The sequence below is a fragment of the Teleopsis dalmanni genome, chromosome 2 (assembly GCF_002237135.1).
Source record: "Teleopsis dalmanni isolate 2A chromosome 2, ASM223713v2, whole genome shotgun sequence".
Taxonomy (NCBI): Eukaryota; Metazoa; Arthropoda; class Insecta; order Diptera; family Diopsidae; genus Teleopsis; species Teleopsis dalmanni.
The window spans coordinates 150,273,674-150,291,389 of record NC_051847.1 but is presented as its reverse complement, the minus strand read 5'-3'; the positions used below and the strand labels follow the sequence as shown (position 1 = coordinate 150,291,389).

Here is a 17,716-nt window from a genome sequence, read left to right as displayed (position 1 = left end):
ATTTTAAACTTTATTTAATAATCATTACTGGTGGCACTAACCAAAGTCCAGCACTTCCTCCGGTTGCTAGCAATTATTGTAGAAAGTATTGCTATTTGCTTTTTTCTTATTTCAAGTATATTTTTTCGGTGCATTGCACGACATTTACGATATTCAGAAATTGCTTTCTTTGTTTCTATTATTAATAATTTCACACACATTATATATTATGTTTTTTAAATTTTCCGCGTTTTCCATTTTAAAATATTTATTTTACACAATACCAAAATTTTTCTTTGTTTTATTTGTAAACAAAAGAAAGTTCATTTATAGCTTTTTTGACATATAAAAGTTCTAAAAGCTGTATAAATGAGCTCATTATTATGTGAACGCTTCCTCATTTATATAAATGAACAAGTGCCTAAATGAGATAGTGCGAACCTGGTATAAGAATCAACTCAGTGAAAAAGTATATCAAGGACAAAGCCCTAACGCCGCTCTAACAAACCTTAAGTCCATCTCAGGACGCATAGGAAGATATGCTGATCTACGGTCCGTCATCAGTTAGAAAATAAATAAATGATAATGATTCTAGTATAGCTAAAGTTTAGTGTGGGGCAGGGATAAGCCTCCCAGACACAATAGAGTAAAAGTGCGCAATAGCGCTAGCTCAAATCACAACAACAACATAGCAAATTTATGACAAATATTTAACTGGGCAGATAGGGTAGCAGTTCTTTCTGTACTGAAATCTTTAATAAAAGATGAGAACACTCAGCGATATGCAGGCATCAGGCATCTGTATGCAATCTGGCCACGTTCCGAAAAAAAGAAATCAAAAATTCTCAATGAGATACCCCGTAGAGATATCGGTCTTTTGGTAGATCACTGCAAACTAGGGAACCATGCTAGAGGATTAGGTCTCCCTTTCAATCAAATCTGCCGCAGCTGTGGAGAAGACGATGAGAGTGCCTCACATCTGCTAAGTTTTTGCCCAGCTCATGCACGGCGATGACTTAATATTTTAGGAGCCCCCTTTCTTAAAGACCTGGACCAATTACAGGACCTGACACTAAATCGCATCTTATGTCAGCTAAAGGTTCTAAGTGGTTTTAGACCCTGATTTTTTGCTATATATACGGTAACGCAATGGGCTAATAGGCTTAAATAGATCCAGGGATCGCCGGTATAAGTTAACCTAACCTAGTAGGTTTTACAAAAGATTATAAACTAGGTATATGTTTATTAAGTACAAAATGATCATGTTCAGTTTGAATAATGAGAAGGTAAATATGTATAAATATTTTAATATCGATTAACTATTAAACTGTGCTATTAGAAGAAAATGATTATATTAATTAATATTTCAATTTAAATTAATGTGTACTTTAATAATAATGATAACTTATAAAAAACTAGCAAATTCTAGCTCATACATTTCTTAAATACATAGCTTTTTATTCATTATGCTGTTATTTATATTCAAATTCCTTTTATTTTAAATATGTGAAAATTGACAGGCTATCCTACTTACCACTATCTAATCTTAGAGTAATCAGTCTCCGCACGGGGAGGTACGCAGATCTTAGATCAATCACTGAATAATTATGAAGCTTATGAGAGGTATACAAATTAGTCAATGAGATGGGTGGGACCCTGTAGTACCCCCAGTTATCAAAGAGTAAAAGTGCCCAGTTGCGCTGACTCGAAAAAAAGAATCAACATACAACATACATTATTTATATTCAAATTCCTTTTATTTTAAATATGTGATTACTAAACTTAACTTAACTAAACTTAATAAATTACTATTTTTTTTCAACCAAAACTTAATTCAACTTCAATTTATCATAAAATATTGAAAATTCAAATATTTGTCAACAGGTTTTCACGGAAATTAGATCTGTTTATTAATTTTCTTATATATGTTCAAACTTAAATTTTTACAAAATACAAAAACAATAAGCAAAGTATTACTCGTAATATGATATTAATATGATATCAATATGATATTGTGATATAACTGTAACAAATTACTTTGGATTTGTTGCAATTCACATTAATCTTACAATTTACACTTAAGTATCAGTTAAATTAATATCAACACCATGATTCTCTTCAATTAATTATAAAATATATGACAAATATTTGAAATTTTGGTGATTTCCCTTATGAGTAATTAAGTTAACAAATTTATTGACTTAGATCAGTTTTGAGATTTAAGTAATGCTTGTGAAATTATCCTTTAATAATATTCTTTTGTATCACTCTTAGTAAAATTTTTATTCTGTACTATGCATTAGTATTTAGTAAGGCTAAACCATATTGAAAGAAGAGGGTTCAATTCGGGTAACATACAAAACCGGTTGGCAAAATACTGCTTCGAAAAGATTTCCAATTGAATAAAATATATAATATATTAGAGATATTAACTTAGTACCTATTGTAAGAAATATAATTTTTTCAATTGTTACAAAACAATGCTAACTTAAATGTAATACGAATGTCAAACAAAGTATATCGGAATTAGTTTTTTTTTTAGTTTAATTAAACGAACAAATATTTTCTTAATCATACCTTTTCAAACATTATCATACATTTTTGTATCTGGTAACTCTGTTTTTACTACAGTCTAAAACACGAGTACACTTTTTCCTTTGGATTTCAGCAGCAGCACTGTTTGTAAACTGTCAAAACTTCTGCGCCAATTATGTTAAAAACTTTTGAAAAAATTTCAGTTGTAATTGCGTCGCCGCTGGAGTTGAAGTAGTATATTTTCCAATTGGAGTTTAGTGCGAGTGAAGTGCGCAAGGTGTGGTTGACAAGTCGAATATAATTGCCAAAAATATATAAAAAGGTAATATAAAAAAGTTTAAAATAAAATACAATTTGCTTTGTTATGTAAATAATCAATAATAAAAAATGCAATTTGAGAAATCAATAAAGAATACTTAAAAGTGAAAACTGACAAAAAAGAGCAGCTGACATCATGGATCCCAAGGGAAATACATAAAAATAGACGCTCTGTGTGATGGAATCTGTATGAGTGACGGCAGTTGTGCATTTTTATTGCATCTTTTACGTGCAAAATCTCATTGTTGCATGTATATGTTAAATTGTTTATAAAAACATTTTTGTATATGTGCTCACGTATCATATAAGTAACAAAATTAAAATTTGAAAAAAACAAAAAAAATTAGATTGATGCGCCGTCATTGTGGGTCCATTTTTAAAAAACTACATTTCATATATTTTGGTTAAACCAGATTATTCAAAACTCTTACCCAGTTAGAACTAGTTTCAGTTTCACCAACATTGGCAAGTCCACTTTGTTAGCGTACCCTAAAAATACCAACTGCTATACGGTAATTGTAAAAGGCAAAGCAAAAACAAATAAGTTGTTGCTTTTTTTTTTGTTTTTGGAAGTATGAGGTAAATTATCTGCAGTTTCGTTGGGTATTTTTTTTTTTTTTTTGAAATGTGTCTGGCTATCTGCCACTAATTTAATATTGGAATAGCACAGAGTGAAGTAGCTAGAGTGATTCATCATCCTATGAAGTCAAGTCAGCCCATAAAAGTCACCCAATGGAAAAATGTATGCTTTGTTAGAGTGCCATTTTAGACGACAGTGTGCGTACTCCCTTTAAAGCTTTTTATAACCAATGTATGCTTTATATGTTTGTGTGTGTGCTTGTATATGCTTTTGTGCAGTTGTTGCCATTTATATTCTTAGTTTACTGTTAAACCAAAATACTTTACCTATTCCACTTGTACGTGCATGATTCAGCCGAATGATGCCACAATGTCGTGTACTTGCTATTGCCTCTGCCTTTGTTGTCTGTACTTACGAATTTTACATACACTTAGCGCGAGAAGTATGACTACGCTTTGCTATTTGGAAATTGTATGGAGTTTTTCAAATAATAAAAGTTAAATAACTTTTGAAGAATTGTAGTTTTCTTATGGTAGCTAATACAACAACAAATAAAACTATGTATTTAAGTTTTTAAATAAAAAGTAAAAAGTATACAAAAAACTTATTTATTTGATGTAATCATTTTGGTTGCTTTTGTTATGCACAACACTGTATATATTTAATTATATTGAATATTGATAAGAAATTAAATTTTTGTAAAATTTTGTACAGTTAAAAAACAGCACAACTTATTCTAAAAATTCTGCAATTGTGAAAAAAGATACGGAAATACGGAAAATTTCTTTAATTGTTTGGCAAAGAAATATTTTCCTCAGAAATTTTCAAGCCTAACGGTGCATTTATTCACCAATTGGTGACTGTATTTTCTTCTGTCCTTATTTTATTTTCTTATTTTATTACGAAGTAAATTTGTTCGAGCTGAGTTGAAGAGTACAGAAACATTAATTTCATTTTGAACTATTTAAACATAAGTACTATGTACAAAAAAAAAAAAATTTGAAAAAATAACGATGGTGTTGCGTATACTATAGGGTTTTTTAGTGTAATACTATTGGTATTATAGCATAATATATATAATAAAAATATAAAAATATAAAAAATATAAAATTTAATTTACTGTAGGGATTTATTTAAGTTGACAATTCGAAATTGAATTTTTTAGACAATTCGAAATGGAACTAGTTATTAGATTATTAATAACTTATAATTGTTAGATTCGCCACATTAAGTAATAGGAACATTTGCAATCACTGATTAATTATTTTTATAAACATTTCAATCTACATATTATCTTCTTATTATTACAATGAGAATAAATAACACAATTATTAAAATATACAGCACAATTAATTACTGAAGAACATAGTATTGCTTAGTGTACTTCATGTGTATATTATTACTATAAGGCACTACGTCTTCACTAGCAGGCGTTTTAATGACTTTTATACTAACAACAAATGTGTTTGCACTACTGCCAGTGCTTCCTGACTTCAACATAGGTAAACCTTATATATTTGTTGCAGGCCGGTATTATATTTTATAAGAAATTATTTTTGAAATTATTTTAAGGAACGAAGAAATGCGTTATAGGTGGGATCGTAGTTACCAACCTGCATATATTACTTGATAGATTATGGCAACAGAAATAACAAAACCATTATTTGGTATTTTTTAATCTTGCTATATCTTAGGTTTCGAAATTACATGTCTGGGTTGAGTTTGTGTAAAAATATGCTAAATTTTTTACAATAATAATTAAAATTGAATTCTTTTGAAAACATTAGTATTGCTACATAGTTTTATTGTTAAAGAAGATTTGTGCATTTAATTCGTGTCTAATATTTGTTCTATTTTATGAAAGTTTTTTTTTACAAACTTGTTTAGCGGCAGCTTTTATCCTTTCATAAAGTCATATATAAAATTTTGGGATACAAATGGTGTAACATATTTTATACAAGTCATTTGTTAACTAAAAAAATCAGAATCGTATTTAGTAAGATTGTCGATTACCATGATTGCCGGAATAACTTGCTATAATATTATCACGTCTGGTTATTACAGCTCCTAATGTACATGTTTTATGGTAAAATGCCATAAAATTCCACTGCAACACATGATTTAAATTTAGAAAATAAATAAATAAAACTAAATGTATAAATAATTATAATGGAACATATATCATCTGGCAGCTTTCCATCACATTTATATTAAAATTCAATTGTTTACTTGCATGAGAATGCGATTAGTAGCTGTTTTTGATTTTACCACGAAGGAAATACTATAGAACAAAACAGTTTTCTAGCAGGAATCAGAAATGATAAAACATTTTTGAAAGATTTTTGTGCCAGAATAGAAAAAATCTTACAAAGGATCTTTCGGTCAATATTACAAAGATTTTACGAAAGAGTTTAAACGATTTTTGCCAGCGTAGCCCTGTAAATGTAATTAATAAAACTTAACCTAATACCTTGATAAAACTCCACACTTTAAACTAAAATATGGTAGAATAATTATATCATGTGATTACTAAACGAAGTATAATAAATTTGTAAATTGTCCTAAAATGTGCCTCGCACGAGATCTATTTATCCTATATGATCAATATTGACAAATTAATGAAAGATAAATGTAAGCTAAATATATTGCATACCATTATTTTTAGTACCAAGTGTATAAATCCATTTGTGAAAAGTTTAGGTAGCAAAGTGAAGTAAGTGCTATTTACAATACCTATTCACATAATTTTTTAAAGCCCATAATCTCGCTTTTCCTAGGTCGCACAATTAAAGCAGTTATTGCACTTCACTCATGTATTTCTTTTTTTTTATAGGCGGTCAAAAAGTGAGGTCATTAATACTAAATATTAGGGTTTCAAATATATAATTTAGATACAACAGCAGTCACCTATGAATATGTATATGTAAGATTGATTACACGTAATTTGACATAGTACTGTTTTATCGTTATTTGTTGTTGTTCCTTAATATACAAAACAATAACAAAAAAAAACATATAAACTAAAAGCAACAAATGTTAACAATTGAAAACGTACGTACGTATTCCGGTAATGTACGTACGTACGAATGTATATGTTGTGGGGAAAACTTAAGAAAATTGTGAAAGTCTAGTCGGACTGGTAAGTGTATTTTTCTAGTTTTTGCAGTCGTTAATTTTCTTTTGGATTTAGCCGTGCATCATTAAGGTTAAAATTTTGTTTAGTTAGCAATTTTGCTTTGCATATGTATGTATATATGTGTATACGTACGTATATAATATATAATTATTTTACGTGTAAAGTGAACATGTGATTGCACGTGTAGTTTGAAGTAGTAAAAAATTCGAGTGTAAACTTAATAGTGGATTCACACGAGAGCTTTGTTTGTAATTTTAGCTGTCAATTGTTGTTGGTTTTAATGCAAAATGAAAATTTTTGACAGCTAAAATTACAAAGAACACTCTCGCGTGAGTGAATCCAGCATGAGACAGGGCGATGTTAGGTAAAGTGTCATGGGCACGTCCAATTTGGTTTTTTTGGGCTATGACGAAAAGGCATGTTATGTAGAATGTCTACTTCTTTTTTACTTTTTGGGTGTGCCTAAATTTTGAAAGTCAATATAAAAATGTAGAAAACTCATAGAGGCTATAAAAATGTTAGTCATGTTGAGTCTTTTTCGAGTTAGTGGATCTGGCACTTTTACTCTTTGATAGCTGGGGGTTTCTTCAGAGTCCCAACCTTCTAATTGACTAATTTATGTAGTCCTGAAGCTTCGTAATTATTCGATGACTGATCTAAGATGTCCGTACCGCCCCGTGCGGCTTGAGATTATTCTGAGATTCTATAAGTAGGGTAAGTAGGAGTGCTAAGTAGGGTAAGTTTAGTTTGTTATTATATTTTCTTATAATAATTGTTAACGATATTTACAAAATTATACGCCTTTTCTTAAAATCGAAAAGTGTAAGAATTAAATTATTAGCTCTTTATAAAATAGACTGTGTTGCTGTCATGGTAAGAGTTAGCGTCGGTTGTCACGACGAAATTTGTCCCAGCATATTGTTTTTCTCTCACTCTCTATTTTGCATGGGATCATGTCGTGCACGTGACCCATGGAGGACTGTCCGTTGGCAAGTTATTTGGTTATAAATATTGTGAATTGTTATATTTAAAAAAACTTTGTATATGTAGGTTTTCATTTTTATATGAGTAGTTATAAAACCTATTACTATATAAAGTGTATATATCTTTATAGAGGTAATAGACTCTTGCCTTTTTCTTACAGATTTTCTCTAAGACGATTATAAAGAATCGGCCTTTTACTAATAAAAATATAACGATTTACTGTACATACATATATCCAATGATTCAAGTTCTTAATGGGAATGAAAATGTGCATTCGTATCTTCGATCTACTCCAAATAGGATAGTGATAGTTTGTATCCGGTTGTATTCATGGGCAATAATGATTATTCGCTTTAATGGTAGCCTTCTACATTTGTGTAAAGTTCTGGTAAAATGGCTTTTCTACAAAGATTTATAATCTATTAAGTATACTAAACGCTCAATTACTGTAAATAAAACTTTCATGCCCAGTGGTCTATTACTATATGTTAAAAAAAAATATAACGTTAGATATTTTTCATATATATAGATATTATAAAAACATAAAAATCTATCAAACGTTATTCTTTGTTAATGATAAAGTCGATAAAATAGATTTCCGTGAGTAATATTACAATTGAACTCTCCTTAATATTGCCTTTATATTGAAATTATATTTTTTGTTATAGGATATAAAATTCTTATTATCATGCAATTTTCACATATTTTAAAAAATATGAATACTTTTTATAATTCAGCGTTTATGTATCAAAATAAATTGTTTGTTTACATAAATAGCGTTGTATGGTCAGCCAAATTTCAATAAATTTATCAAATTTTTTTTTGTTGTTTCTTCATTACTGTTCGAACCCTTCTAGCTTTCTTTTTGTCATAAGACGCGTCAAATTCGACAAAAAAAATTAACCTTATAAATTGTTTATGTTAATTTGTAACAGATTCTGTGTAAAAAGTATCGGGCATTTATGTTTTGAAAAATGTGTGAGGAATAACACCATAATTTTTTTCTATAAATTGACAACACTCTACTATGTGTTACTATGTAAAATTTAAACGCTTTTTGTAACCAACTATTCCTGCAATTATGCTTTTGAGTGTTCTGCGATAGCACGTACCAAACATTGTACAATAGTTTTTGACAAAGAACTTAACGACTCTTAACGACCATAATGTATTGACTCGATGTAGCCTACTTTAAATACGACAAAATAAATTTTGTTTGATTAATATATATAATAATACAATTTATATTTATTATTTAATCTGTGTTCTTCTTATAAAGAATTCACAAATTGTTATATTTGAAAATTCAAATTTTATATAACTATTACTTTATTTATTAAGTTATTATTAAGTATTAAATTTGTATTTGAATTAAATAAATATAAAACTACAATAATATAAATATTTTTCTTTTTAGACATTTACGTAACTTTAATTATACTTCTTTCTACTTACCAAAAATGACTTCGACTGAACTAAAAATTGGCCTTACCGGTAGTGCCCGTCCATCTAGTCGCGTTCTTAAACCTCCAGGTGGTGGTCATTCAAATATTTTTGCTGAGCCTGAAGTAGCAGTGAATGCACCACGTCCAAAATACAACCAACAAAACTCTTCCAATTTAAATGCTTGTATGGGTTCTACTGATCCCAATCAAAAAGTCGAGCAACTACGACACGAGATCGAGCAATCTAAACAAGAACAACCTAAAGCTTCAGCAGAGACTAAAAAAGATCAGCCAAAAGACACTAACAATGCAGCTAATGGCAATGGTGCTGGTGCAAATGATCAAAATGCACGTGGACGTATACCACCAGGTGGCTTCTCATCTGGCGGTTTCTGGTAAATGGCCAATACATTAACCAGAGCTAATGCAGCATTTATTTATATAACGACTTATATTAAGCTACCTATATTTTATTTATCACTAAAGCCTCTTGTCAAATAATGTCATTAATTCTGTTTCATATATTTTTACGTTTATATAAGATTCAATTTTAAATTTGTTCTAAGAATGTTTATATTTTATTTCAATATGTCACAACATTTTTCTTAAGAATTGTTGCTTTAACTTAACCAATAAAAATTGTATACATTCTTAAATCTAGACTCGATTATAAATTACTGATGTATAGCTAAAGTAACATTTAAGTTATTTTGTGGTGTTAATAAGTTGTTCTCATTTGATAAATTCGAAATACAATATTTCTTCAATAAGTTGATGTAATTTGGCCAAATTTATTACTAAAATATTTTTGGTGGCGGATATGTCGGAAGGAAAATAAGTCTTGAACCACAAAACTAATTAGTTATGCCTGTATTTATAGTATTAAATCTTCTTTATTTATTATTTTTAGTTAGAATATAATATGCTATATAGTTATTGATAGAATAAAAGATCAGTAACGTTCCATCATTTTTTGAGCTTTCTATATTCTATCCTACTCTCAATCTGAGATTATATGTCTTTATGACATGGATCAAAGGATTATTTATTTGTATATATAAATTTTGGATTCGAAACCCTAATTCCAGATATCTCTAAACACCATATTTAAAGAATATTGTAAATTACTTTGTAATTCTTAAATGCATCAAAACATACAAGTCAAGATGTACGTAAAAGGATATTTTTTTGTGGAAATGTAACTTAGTGACTCTAAGGTAAATCCTTTGGTTACCAATGAATATATTTCTTATTTAGGTTAATTCGAAATCAGTAATTATTACTGAAATATTAATATAAACGAATAATCATAATTATTATAAATGAGTAATCATTACAATTAAATAATTACTATTATTGTAATTGAATAATAATTATTATTACAATTAATTAATTATAATTATTATTAATACAATTGAATAATAATATATTATTATTATATTATATTAGAATATTAAATAACCTTATTGATTTATTAATAAAATATAACGGTAGAACGAAAGAATAGAAATATACGGGTTTCATAGAAGCCTTTTTTTGCGTCGACTCAATTTAATTATTAAATAGTTGTTTTTATTATAGAATATACTATTATAATTGAATTATTTTTATTATAATTATAATTTAAAAATGATAATTATGGTAGGATACTTTTAATTATTATTAAATAATGTAATTTATTTATATCATAGGATATATGTTAAACATATGTTTATATAGGTTTAACAGAACCTAAAACTAACAGATAAGAAAATATTGGCTGTGGAGGCCTTCGAATCAATTGAATAATTATTATTATAATTGAATAATAATAATTATTATTATAATTGAATAATAATAATTATTATTATAATTGAATAATAATAATTATTATTATAATTGAATAATAATAATTATTATTATAATTGAATAATAATAATTATTATTATAATTGAATAATATAATTATTTATAATTGAATAATACTAATTATTATTATATTTTAAATTATAATATTTCTATTATAATAATAATTATTATTATAATTGAATAATAATAATTATTATTATAATTGAATAATAATAATTATTATTATAATTGAATAATAATAATTATTATTATTACTGCATATTCATTAGAATCATTGGGTAATGAATTTTATTATAATTGAATTATTAAAATCGAATAGTTATTGCTTATTATTTAAAGATCAAACTTCTCAAAAGTAAAAGACTATCAAGGAAACCCCGAGTAAAAAATGTATAAGACTATATTTATTAGGGCGTTTTATTATGTTTATTACAATAGCTATATATGTGTGCAAAGCAAGGACGCTACAGTTAGATATAATAATCAACTAGCTTTTGCTATAAATCCAAGACCCCATAAAAGTTGTTATAGCCTATATCAAGAATGCGTTTGATAGGTCCATGATGAAAGTGGAGGTGGTGCTTGGTCGTGTGTGTGGATAAGAAGTTCTGAGATGGCGTTCCTAAAATCTGGCATAAAAGTTAAGATTACAATTATTATCTGGAATTGCTTAAATCAACCATTGCCTAAATTACTGCTATAAAAAACATTTTAAGCAATAAAAATTTATAAGTGCAATATTGTTAAAGTTTAATAAATTCGTTTTTATTTCTAATTAATTGCATAAAATATATTTTACAACAGAGTACTTAAAGATAAGGTCAAATAAAATTGTGCTTTTGATATTTTTCAAATTAGTGTACATTTTAATAAATCAATTTACTAAAAAAATTATGGTATATATAATATATCACTTCATTGTAGTTAGCACCACTTACTTCAACTATATAACAACGTTCAACATATTTTACAAATATAATCAGATTTAGTTTTTCTGAAATAGAAAATATAGAAAACAAAATAGATTTTTTTATCAATAAATTTCTAAGTATATCTTATTTTACCGTAACATTAGACAGTTTTATAATTCTGCGGTTGCTTGTAGTTTCTTTTGTTCCATTTGATACATATAGGCACGAGCCAGTTGTACACATTGAGTCAGGCCGACAAAGAGATTGACTGAGAATAGACCCCAATTCTTTGGAATGATAACTAAAGAATAACGTGACCAAATTATTCCAGTTGCTGCCAAGGCACCACACTGTTGTACTGATAACGTGTCTGCTGGACGCACCAAATCACTAAGACCAGCAACAACAAGTCCCTGAAAAAAAACCATAATAAGTGACAATCCTTATTTATTTATATAGATATTTATATATATTTTTATAAAAATACAAGTTAAGTACCACTGGTAACAGGGACCTTCAAATAAAAAAGTAAAATTGATTTTAAAAAAAATAAGGAACTATCGAATTTCCTGAGTTTGAGTATTTAACTAAACTGTAAGTATTTAAGAGGAATAGAACGTTTGATATATAGTAAATCATAGTTAAATATATATTTTGTACATATATATTATTTATTAGTTCCTTTGCTGGTCTATTAAAATAATTTACTGAACTTATAATTCGGTGAAAAATCGCCATTCTTTTCTTGAAAGTGCTAGTGCCTAGTTTGGGTGCAATTGGATAGGAGGCGCCATCATATAGGCCAATAAAAATAACGATGGTAAATATAAGGTATTTGTGACACTTTGTCGTGCAGGAGACGAAAATAAATTAGTTGTAAATAATTAGGGCCATTGTAATATTTAAAAAGGTGACACTATAAAAAGGTTTTTAGAGTTCAGTAATCTTAGCTAAATATATCTATATTGTGAGTCCCTAAATCAAAGAGTCATTATAATAAAACCAGCAATAGTTTCAATGCATATACACACATATATATATCTGAGCTACATTGGAAATAGCGGATAGACATTTGAGGACAGGAGAACGCATTTTGGATTGACGCTTCCAGGCAAATGCCGGGTAGTTAGAGTTTAGAAGAGTTGCATTTTTGATATTTAACTATTTCATAGTTACAGCAATAGCCGTTGAAGTTCTTATCTGGTCAATATTACTACCTAGAAAGCAGTGTCGTAAAGGCAATTATATTGAATAATGAAACGCAAACAAAAACAATCAATAAATCTATTATTTTCTGATTGTATTTGAGCCAAGTCATATTTGTCATGTTTGGTAAGACTTTTGAAAGTACTGTGTTCATATATGGAAATTAATTTAAGTTAAATTTATGTCTACATTTACAAATATTAATATTATATAAAGTTATGTGCTACGTCTGACCATTATAGCGACCCTAAAATTGCAAAGAAAGCTTCTATAATTCTATACTTATCTTAAATTAACCGATAAATGAATCTGCAGTAACTACGGTTTAACTTCATTATAGTTTTAGGTTTACATTAGTTAGATAAGTTAGTAATTTCTATTTTGTTTATAAAAGATATGGAACCAGAGATAGCCGCGTCGTATAATATACAAGGCAGCTTAGTTTAAAAATATTTTAATATTACCTTGAGCCTAAATATATAAACTAAAAATATAAAGAGCATATAACAAACACTATTATTTCTGCATATAATAACAAAAGAATGAATACTTTGTTTTAAGAACTGTTTTAATAAAGATTATGATTTCTATATTAGTCCAGGTTATGCATGATAATAGATATAAAAGTTCGGAATACTCGATAAATGCAATATAAATATGTATACTAATATGTGTTAAGAGAATAACTTTTAATTAAATTCATTTTTCGAGTGAATGTACATATGACCCGGTAAACTCATATAAGTGGAATTGATATATCAACATCATTTCCAATTAATTGTTTATCTGTGTATTTATATTATTCTATTTCATTCATTTTTATAAGTAATAGTGCATATATGTGTACGTATTTATGCACAGTTCGAGTTCCATAAAAATATCAACAATAAGTTCTAATAATAAAATCTCTGAGTGTTTACAAACGGTGAATGGCTCGATTAAAAAAAAGAATGATAAACAAATATTTAATTTGATTAAGCGTAAAATTTTTATCATGAAAAAATATTATTAATAAATTAAACAGGGTATTGGCACTTAAATTTGATTTAAAAATACTATAAAGTTAAGTATATTCGGGTATAAAGTATTGTAATATTCAAAGCAGTTATTTTATATAAAATTGACTGGAGGAGGAGATTCGGATATTAAATATGTTGAAATGTCAATATTTAAACGTTCATGTTAAGCTATAGTTTATAAAAAAGATATTAATTTAAAATTTCCATAAATTTAGAAGCTAAAAAATTTCACTAAATTTTCTGTGTAAATTACTTTGATTATAGCTCTGGTCTCCGCCTTTTTGTTTCTATAACTTAAATAAACTCTATTATCTGTATATGTAAGCATAACCAAAGAAGATTAATATTAAAATTTTTAAATTTTAAGTAATTTAGAAATATTTTTATCATTATGTTTCTGTTCCTTTTTATTGGGTTTATCTATAGCATAATAGCATATATATCTAGAGTGTGACGAGGCATCCACTCATTTTCTATTTGATTGTAAAGTTTATGTAAAGATCAGATGTAGGATACTTAGATAGAATTTGGTGACGCAAGCATAAATAAAGGGTTTCTTCATATTCTGATATTTAGAATATAATGGTACTGTTTACTATCGTTTACTTCAGGATTAACAATTAATTGATATGGCATATAATTGATATAAACAGATTCAATCATTATTGTTACAGTTATTACTATTACTCCACTATTACGATATATATTTTTAATTGATGTTTAAAATGAAAAAAAAAAGTTAATGAATAAGACTGTTATCAGCAAAAGTTTAAGTAGACAGCTAAATAAATGGCATTTACATCGCTTACTGTATAATTAAGAACTAATTGGTATGATCGAACAATACAAAGACTTAATCATTATTGTTACAATTACAATTATTAATATCTTATAAATCTTAATTGATCTTAAGTTTAAGTACACAGTAGATTATTAAGAATTAATAGGAATCAACAGTTTAGATGAGTCAGTAGATATGACAATAAATATTCACTTATATTTCAGTGAAGCATGAGTCTATAACAGAAATTCTCAAACTTTGAGACCAGAAGAGCCTTGAATGTTCCCCAAAGAATTCTAAACATTTCGTGAAAAGGTTGCATTATAATAATATAAGTTAACACGTAATGAGCCACACTTCTATGTTTAAATAAAAATATCCGATGAATTATGTTTAAAAGCTCTCAGGTGAGAGTGTTGTAAAAAGCTCCCTCACATATGAAAGAGTTCAGTTCAATTTTGGCTCTGTAGTGTAAAACATATATTTAATAAAGAAATAAATAATTGATAATTGGTAATAAAATAATTTATATATATAGTTTGAAAACATTTGTTCTGTAGAATAAAAATAAATTTAATAAAATATACATAAAGCAAATAGCCACTATAAAAAGTTGGAGAATTTGAAAGTAATAAAAGAATGTGTTGAGGTTCCCTATATCTGTATTCTATATCCTATTGTAAGAGATTACTCCATAACAACCTCTTTGGGTACAAAAGTAACAATTATCTATCGATTACAGCATTGATTCGGTTAAGAGTATTAACTTAAAAGACAAAGAGCATCACAACTCTAGTCAGAGATTTAACAAACTGGGTTACCTCTCTGTGAAAGCGATTACAACAACATATTATTAATTAAAGTGAGGTTCCAGGAATGGTAGGGTCTACGTCTTGAAACAGTTGGTCAGTTTTGTCTACAAAGTGCCGTTCATCTTTCCCAAAAGGGAATACTAGTAGATTGCCACAGGTCACCACAATACAACAATAACAATTAAAGAGACGATTACTATATTCATTATGGACTCGATAAATAGGTATACAATATAATATCAAGCGGTCGTATGTGACAGTAAAAGTTTGTATTCATTTAATAAGGCATGACAAATATTATTCAGTAAAATTGATTTAAATCAATATAAAAAAATTAAAATCAATTTAATTCCCATCTATCTCTAATCTATTCTTACTCTTAAACAATTTCCTCTCCTTTAAAACTATCATCACTCATCCGCATGGGTTAGCAACCTATGTATTACAGCATTTTTAACTTTTAATTTGTTGCTGTTAAATAGCACTTTAAGTTTATTGATATGTTATAAGCATTGACTACATGCGTGAGTGAAGTGAAGGGCTTAACTTTGCAATTGATATGAATTGAAGTCTGACATTTTTAATGTATGGCTTAAATATTTTATCAAATTTTGAGGTTTTTTATCTTTGTTTTAAAGTAGTATCGCTACGTTGCACAATAAAAGTTTAATGGTATTTATGTATACATGAATAATTATATAATAATATACATATATAAATAAAAACTACACATTTTATAAAAATATATGTATATGATATTTAAATTACTTTTGTGCTTTATCTTTGATTTCAAAAATTATGATATATGCTGCTTTTCACTAGAGTAATGTACTAGAGTAAGCCTTTCTTTGCACATAAATTTTCTTAAGCACTTGTTTACATATGGTGGAGGAAAGTTTTATGTCGACAACTTATTCAATAATAAGGTCGAGTTTATTGAAGATATTATTTTAAACAAGATCCACGGGTCGTCTTCTCTTGAGTCCTCGAGTTTTCGTAAGTTTTTTTATTGGAAGTGAGTTAATTACATTATTTTCGTACATAAATGTATGTATATAAATATATATATGTTTGTATATAATTCTATTTATTTACTTTTGCTTAGCTGAAGCTTTTAGTATTTTTTGAATTATGCTAAAGCACTGAATTTCTTTTTAATTTGACAGCAATGATTAATTAATCAGTTTTATGCAATCACTTTGACAGACGACAAATCCGCTGTGTAACCGTGAAGTAAGAGTAAAGCGAATCGAAAAAAAAATTAAAAAAATAGAAAAAAAAAGAAACTGGCGAGATAAAAGTGTAATCAAATTTATATTAGACACAGATTTCGTGCGACGCAAATTTAACAGTTATGTAAGTAGCAGAACAACAACAATGGCGCGCATAACTGACGAAACACTCACCCACTTAAATATTGGTGCCCAGAAAAATATAGTTTTAGGACCTATAAGATAGGGTAAGAAATGCATTTATAATATTGAAATTATTAAGAAAAAAATCAATAACGCATACCTGCAGGATGCACCCACAATGGACGCAATTTCGCTGGTACATATTTATCAACACTGCCAATTAATCCATTATACACACGGCTTGGTAAGCCTTTTCCCGTAGAAGCTGATACAGGTGGAGGTACTGGAGCACCAGCAGGGCTTGGAGTCGTTGATGCCATTTCTATTTATTTGAAATTATTAAATTATTTATATTAAATAAACACAACGTATAAATAAACTACGCACGTACCGAAACACAATTCACAACTGAATCATGAGCAGACAATGTAGGTCTGACAAAGTGGAACAGTAACAAAAAAATATTAGCACACAACATACGAAAATGAGAGTACACTTCAGAAAAGTTGTTCGACTGGTTGGTTTCAGTTGAGCAAAACGGAGAGGGCAAATATGCAAAAAAATATGGTGAGCATTTTGTGGCACATGTACTTCCTCTCACTCTGTTTATTGAACGTTCAATTTGTAAACATTTCCGATATTTTTTTTGCAGAAAATATAATTTGCTAAATTTTACCACTGTCATGTGTCCTTGGCATTGTGTATTCTATGCGATAAAAAAAATATTAATTGCACTGTGCCAATTTCCGCAACTAAAAATAGTAAATGCACTGCAATTGAGTTCATTGCAGCAAACAAGTTTTACAAA

At 27.9% G+C, this 17,716-nt stretch overlaps 2 protein-coding genes across 2 annotated transcripts; one reads left to right on the top strand and one right to left on the bottom strand.

Moving 5' to 3' along the window:
* The first annotated feature begins 2,548 nt into the window (after window positions 1-2,548).
* On the top strand, window positions 2,549-9,721 carry LOC119683043. The gene is made up of 2 exons (XM_038096642.1): window positions 2,549-2,836; window positions 8,950-9,721. Exon 2 carries the CDS (start codon window positions 8,993-8,995, stop codon window positions 9,374-9,376), a length of 384 nt encoding a protein of 127 aa, XP_037952570.1. The 5' UTR covers window positions 2,549-2,836; window positions 8,950-8,992; the 3' UTR covers window positions 9,377-9,721.
* A 2,167-nt stretch (window positions 9,722-11,888) lies between these two features.
* LOC119681293 (mitochondrial pyruvate carrier 2-like) lies at window positions 11,889-17,385 on the bottom strand. Its single transcript, XM_038094441.1, has 4 exons — window positions 17,300-17,385; window positions 17,069-17,230; window positions 16,960-17,000; window positions 11,889-12,148 (listed from the first exon to the last, which is right to left on the bottom strand). Exons 2-4 carry the CDS (start codon window positions 17,226-17,228, stop codon window positions 11,906-11,908), a joined length of 444 nt encoding a protein of 147 aa, XP_037950369.1. The 5' UTR covers window positions 17,229-17,230; window positions 17,300-17,385; the 3' UTR covers window positions 11,889-11,905.
* Window positions 17,386-17,716: the final 331 nt, after the last annotated feature.